This window comes from Chrysochloris asiatica, unplaced genomic scaffold, assembly GCF_000296735.1.
Source record: "Chrysochloris asiatica unplaced genomic scaffold, ChrAsi1.0 scaffold00094, whole genome shotgun sequence".
Classification (NCBI taxonomy): domain Eukaryota; kingdom Metazoa; phylum Chordata; class Mammalia; order Afrosoricida; family Chrysochloridae; genus Chrysochloris; species Chrysochloris asiatica.
In genome coordinates, this window is record NW_006408612.1 from 3,193,777 (window position 1) to 3,200,528 (window position 6,752).

At 40.2% G+C, this 6,752-nt stretch overlaps 1 protein-coding gene across 2 annotated transcripts in view; it reads left to right on the forward strand.

Moving 5' to 3' along the window:
• RAPGEF4 (Rap guanine nucleotide exchange factor (GEF) 4) overlaps positions 1-6,752 on the forward strand; it is a 411,578-nt gene that overhangs the window by 72,370 nt on the left and 332,456 nt on the right. For both annotated transcript variants that reach the window (XM_006866643.1, XM_006866644.1), the window contains exons 2-3: positions 1,944-2,086; positions 5,056-5,144. In XM_006866643.1, the coding sequence (XP_006866705.1) occupies positions 1,944-2,086; positions 5,056-5,144 (232 nt within the window). The remainder of the gene's footprint in view (positions 1-1,943; positions 2,087-5,055; positions 5,145-6,752) is intronic.

A 6,752-nucleotide genomic window follows, 5' to 3' on the forward strand; every position in this document is an offset into this window, starting at 1 on the left:
CCCCCCCACCCCCGCCACTCTGAAGCTATACACCCTCTTAAAAACTTGTAAGCCAGCCACTTCGTGTCTTTATAGCCCCCCACTTTAAGTAGCTAATGTATAAGTTGCCCATCCCTGTTAACCCTGTGTACTGAGGGAATAAGCTTGATCCTTGATTTGAAGACTCCCTCCCTCTTGGTTGGTATTCGAGCAACTACATCCATAAGCAAAGGTCAAGTTTCTCAAATTGTAGCTATTTTAATTTGCTTCCTGTATCAAATTTCTTGGTCTTCCTCTAGTTGAGTTCAGATCATCAAGCCATCCAAGCTAGGTCAAATGTGTACTCCCTGCAAGTTTGGGCATTCTTGTGCACCTCTCCCACTTCATATCAGCTGGATGTTTCATTCTCAGCTCTAGACCCCCGTGGCTAGTTCTAAGTCCATGGGTTCAGGAGTTCCTAATTCTCCCCGAACTTTGGACCAACCAGCCCTTCCTCTTCTGTCTCTCAACTCGAGGTCGATGGGAGTCTATGGAACATTGGTGAACTCAGCCTATATCTTCATTACTGCCTTTCCCCCTCTTCCCCTCACAAGTAGATCAACATGGTTGCAGTGAACTTACATTGCCTGCTCATATGTTCCATTTGAGTTTCAGTCTTGGAAGAGGGTTTATCCTGAAGGGATTTGATGGCTTGCTTTGATGGCTCCCAGGTGAACATCTTGCTTGTTCTTATAATAGCCAAACAATCTGCTTCCCCCTCCGTCCTCCGTGGCCCCCCTCCCCCGCCCCGCTGGTCTTTCTTTCAAGAAGATTCTTCGGTTCTTCTAGGATGATGGTCAGGTCTTCACAGACCACCATGAACCCCTCCCCACCACTCCCTACTGTACCAGCCACATTGAGGGTGATTGTCAGCTGTCATTTGTCTTTATGGTTTCACCATTGTTTTCTACTGTTGTTGTTAAGTGCTGTGGAGTCAATCTTGACTCATAGTGACCCTCTATAGGGTTTCTGAGGCTTTAAATCTTTTGTGGGAGCAGAAAGCCTTATCTTTCTCTCACGGAGTGGCTGGTAGCCTCAAACTGCCAACCTTATGGTCCACAGTTCAGTGATTATCCTGTGGAGCATCCAGGCTCCCATGCTTTCCAATAGTAGAGATTTTTTTCTCCCCGAATCTTCCATTTGGCTTTTTTTACTCACTTACTTTACTTGATTGAGACCTATAAGCTTTGTTTGTGTGACTCTGCTTGCATGTGTCGTATCACATCTTAAAGCTTCTTAGAGATAGTGATTAAACACAATGCAGAAGCAGCAGCTTGGACTCATGACTCTGAGGTTGCTACTTGCTATCGCCAGCTGCAGTAGCACGGTGACTCCATGTGTGTCCCGGTAGAGCTGTGCTCCAAACAGTTTCCATGGCTGTGAACTTCTGGAAACAGATTACAAGGCCTTTCTTCTGAGATGCCTCTGGGTAGTTCTGAACCGCAACCTTATGTTTAGCAGCTGAGTACTAAACTATTTGTGCCACCTAAGGGCTCCGAATGGAGTCCTGGTGTGGCGCTGTGAGTTAATGCACTGGACTGCAAAGTTGGTTTGAACAGCAAGGTTGGTGATTCGAGCTTACCAGCTGCTCGTTGGACACTCTATCCAGGGTTGCTATGGGTGGGAACTGACTGGATGGCACTTAACAACAGGGGGCTCTGAATAGTTGATGAAGGCCTAGGAAATACCCATAATGGGGATGTTGTTGTTAAGTGCCATTGAATCGGTTCTGACTCACAGTGACCCTGTCTAGGGTTTCTGAGGAGCGACTGATGAGTTTGAACCGCCGACCTTGTGGTTCAGTGTATTATCCCACAGCGCCACAGCAGTGCATTAATTTGGAGACAATTAGAAGAATGTCTGTTGATTGTTGTTGAAGTAAATCCTTACTGACATAGCCGTTTTGCCTTTTCTCCCCTTTGCAGACCATTGGAACGATCCAATGAAGATGTGGATATAATTTTCACATGGCTGAAAGAAGTTAAAGCTTTTGAAAAATTTCACCCCAATCTCCTTCATCAGATTTGTTTATGTGGTTATTATGAGAATCTGGAAAAAGGAATAACATGTAAGAAATGTAACTCCAGTGGGATATTTTCATATATGGTTTGTGCTCATTTGTGGTTAACCTTTGGGGATAGATAGCAAATGGAGAATTTATATACCAAACATTGAGCTTCAGTCAGGGGTATTTAGTTGAAATATCCCTGTACTCTGGTTCTTCCTTTATTTGCCCCATGGAACTCATCCTTCCAGGGCAGCTTACTTCCCAGAGAGGTCTGGAAAGCTGTATTCCTAGAAATGCAAGCGTTGACTTATCTTTTCTAATCCAAGAGATATATGAACCAATAGGATGTTGTTGTTGTTGTTGTTAAATGCTGTCAAGTGGATTCCGACCCATAGCAACCCTGTACAGGGTTTCCGAGGCTGTGAATCTTTACGGGAGCAGAAAGCCTCACCTTTCTCTTGTGAAACAGCTGGTAGTTTCAAACTGCTGACCTTAAGGTTCACAGCCCGATTTGCAACCATTATGCTACCAGAGCTCCTAATATCCTAATAGGATATTAGTTAAGGATAAAGGTCTCTTCACTCACATAATGGTGATGATGTTTCCAGTGAACCTCAGTGCTAGCCTGTATTGCAAGTGTGAAAAAGGGCAGAGAAGTGAAACAACAGAGTGAGAAAGCTACGTTAATTAAAAAGAAAAAGTATTTTTTTATTAGAAAGTGATTACTTTTCCATTTGATGGGATCCTTCAGGTTGGTGGAAGAAAACTCCCACCCACTCACTTGATTAATTACTCAAATTGAAGAAGTCTTGAGGTAGAATTACTCTAGGATGATTAATAAGTGGCTCAATGACATTATTAAGGTACCAGGTTCCCCCCCCCCTTCTTTTTTTTTTTTGCTGTGTATCCTCAGATAGTGACTTTTGAACTCAAAAGCCAAATGGCTCTTAGATAACAATAACAGTTGGAAGCATTACATGGTGATACAGAAATGTTTCTTCTTATATCTTTTTTTCCAAAGTCCCCAGCAGATTTCCTATGTTGTTTCCTTGATTAATTGCATGGCATGCTATGGTGAAACCAGTTACTTGCAAAGGCAGTGGGCTCGCCTTGATTGCTTTAGAACAGTCACGATTATTCCATGGAGTTAGGGATAGAACTGATTGTCTCTGAGCACTTGGCTCTGTGGAGGAGGGTGGAAAAGTGACTAAAAGCTGGGTTCAGTTAGACAAAAGGAAGTGAGAGGTTGGGAACAGAGTCTGTCACAATATTCTTAATAAAAAATTCAGAAAACAAAGAAAATTATTTTGAACATTCAGTGTTCTGTATCCTTCAAGAGGTTTTCCTATGTGTGTACACACAAAGACATACTTATATTTTTAGAAAATCATCTATAAGTATTGTTTTCAAATTAATGTTTTTTTCTACTTAATGATATCAGAAATGCTATTATTTTGGGGGATAAGATTTCTTCTGTTTCTTAAAGGCATTTTAAAAGTGAGTCTTTTCTAATATGTAATGTGTATCTGATTGGCAGATGATGAATGCCTTTTGGAGCCAAGAAGTTCATGAAAGGCAAAGCCCTAACTCTACAATAAGTCACTTACAAGGGTTAGGAGCAGCAAGCTTGTTGGAAAGGACACCTAGAAAGTCATCAGTCCCCCATCTTAAGCCTGTCATTGTACTTGGTGGGAAACCATTGTTGATTATTGCCTTTGGGCAGCATATTGTACTCAGGGAGTCAGAGAGCTTGTACCATTAATTATGGTGTCCAGAAGCTTGCTCTTTCTCAGTGAGTACTCGCCTTGCTGGAACTCAGCTATCCCACTGAGTTGTCATGTAATTCTTCATTGAATCAGTTAACTCTTGACTCTAACTGTGGAATTAATTTTAAAACATCAAATCATTTTATCTAGTTATTTAGCTAGCATATTTAAAAGGACAGATGAGTTTGTTCAAGATATGTGAGCCAGTGTTTCAGAAATTACTTGGATTCCAAGTACTGGTCTTGATGAGATATGGGAACTAGGGTTTTATCTAAATATCTAAACATTGTGTCTCTGAGATGATAAAAGTAAAGCAAACTTAGATTTAGGAATTTCTGATGAGAATAATTTCCAAAGTATAGATTACTCCTGATGCCTTAAAAACAACAACAGTGAATTCTTAAAATAAACAAGAAAAAAAATAGAAATCATGTTCATTGATAATTCACTGATTAGCTTAAGAGGACATGCTGTTAAACCTGTTGCTTTTAGGGTTTAACCAATATAGATTTAGAAAATTTAGATTAGGAAATTTTAGTGGTGGTCTGTACTCTGTTGAGTCAAATAAGTGTGTTAATTTGTACCCCTTATTAATTATTGTCCTGGTGTGTCACTGTGTGTTAATGCGCTGGACTGCAATGTCAGTTTGAACCTCAAGGTCAGCAGTTCAAGCTCACCAGCTGCTCCTTGGAAACCCTATTTGTTGTTGTTATGTGCCGTGGAGTCGGTTCCGACCCATAGCGACCCTGTACAGGGTTTCCGAGGCTGTAAATCTTTATGGGAGCAGATCGCCTCATCTTTCTCCTGCGGAACCGCTGGTAGTTTCGAACTGCTGACCTTGCAGCTCGCAGCCCGATTTGTAACCACTACGCTACCAGAGCTCCTTATACAGGGTCGTTATAGGTCAGAACTGACTCAACGTCACTTAACAACAGTAACATAGATTTAATAATTTTCAAAGAATGACAATACAATGAAATAGTAACAACAAACCACATAGAACAGAGTTAATTGTTCTTAAAGTGAAAGGATCTTTCAGTATTTGGGATTGTTATCGTCCCTTATGAACATGAAAGAGTTCTGTTTAGTGAAATTCTACTTCATAGAATGATTAATTAATATAATACAGATCATATATAGACGAGGAAAAGAAAAATGTGCCTTGTTCTTGGGGTAAGTGATAACCTCAGCCTATAAAAACTACCAGGCTATACAGTAAAATCACCTTCTATTTGCTACATTGACATTGCTTTCCTTTGTCAGTATTTCGCCAGGGTGATATTGGAACAAACTGGTACGCTGTCCTGGCAGGGTCCTTGGATGTTAAAGTATCTGAGACGAGCAGTCACCAGGTAAGCGACCCTATTTTGTTAAAAGTAGGATTTATTGTTAATTTTTAAAATATACACTAACCTCTTATCTTTTATCCCAATAAAATTATATTGTCAAATCCATTTCTTCTTTCCTTTAGTAATGGGCTCATCAAGTGTTTGTTGAATTCCTTTATTAAATTATTCAGTAAACATATGTCTTCTATGACCTGAGTATGGAGCCAGGTGTTGGAACAGAAAATGCAAGGACACATTGCCATTACTTGCCTTCAAGGAGCTGTTTCCTGGGAAACGTAAACATTTCCATTGCAGTGTGATAAATTGCTGTGATGTGAGCATAGGCAAGCAGCTCTCTCTAGAGTTCCCATGGATTCTGCCTCCATCTTGTATCCAGACCTCTTTTCAATCTGAAAATGATTCCTTCATTAGCTTTTCCAGAGCTCCTGTGATACATCGGATTAGCAGATACATTCACTGTAATATCTTTTGCTTGCTATTCTTCTACCTCATCTTTTCATTACTTTTTTTTTTTTTTTCTAACATGCTCTTCCTTGATCTTCATTAGTCACCTTTGAGGAACTTGGCTTATTAGTAGAGAAAACTAATATTCTTTCCTCACCCTACACATAGTATTTAAAAATATTTAAAATTGGACCCAGAGTCTCCTTTGACATCTACATTCACGCTTGCTTCATTATAGTGGCATGTGGTCACAATATACAGCACCTTCCTGTTCAAAGACAAGGACCCCTAGTCTGAACATGGTCCCTATAAAGCCATGTTTAAGCCTCTGTGTGAAAATAGTCTGAAATACACATATTTAGGATGCAGATAGAAAGTTAAGGGAAGAGAATTGGGTAGCCGTAAAATCTGAACGAATTATCAAGAAAAATCCAACAGTTAAAGGGGCAAATAATCTATACCAAGTACCTTGCTTACGTACTGAAAGGACAAGTAACCTATAGCCAATAGCTACATTTAAATACTGAGCCTTTGTTAAGTTCTATTGTTAGGTGCTGTTGAGTTGGTTCCAACAGAATGAAACACTGCCACTTCCTATTCCATCCTCACAATTATATTTGAACCTATTATTGCAGACACTATGTCAATCCATCTTGTTGAGAGTTTTCTACTTTATCAAGAATTGATGTCCTTTCCCAGGAACTGGTCCTTCCTGAGAACATGCACAAAGTTTATGAGACGAAGTCCGGCCATAATGCTTCTTGTCTAAGAAGCATTCCAGCTGGACTTCAGGACAGATTTGTTTGTTCTTCTGGTAGTCTATGGTGCTTGCAATATTCTTGGCCAACTCCATAATCCAAATGCATTATTAATTCTTCTCTGGTCTTTCAAACTCATTGTCCAACATTCACATGCATATGAAGCAATTGAAGACACCATGGCTTGGGTCAGGTGTGCCGTAGTTCTTAAAGTGACATTTTTGCTCTTTAACACTTTTTCACATGTTTTTTGTGTTATTATTGTTAGGTGCTGTTGAGTCAGTTCTGACTCATGGTGACCTTATGCACGAGAGAACAAAACACTACCCAGTCTTGCGTCGTCTTCATAATTGTTATTAAACTTGAACCTATTGCTTTTGCCACTGTGCCAATCCATCTTTTTGGGGAT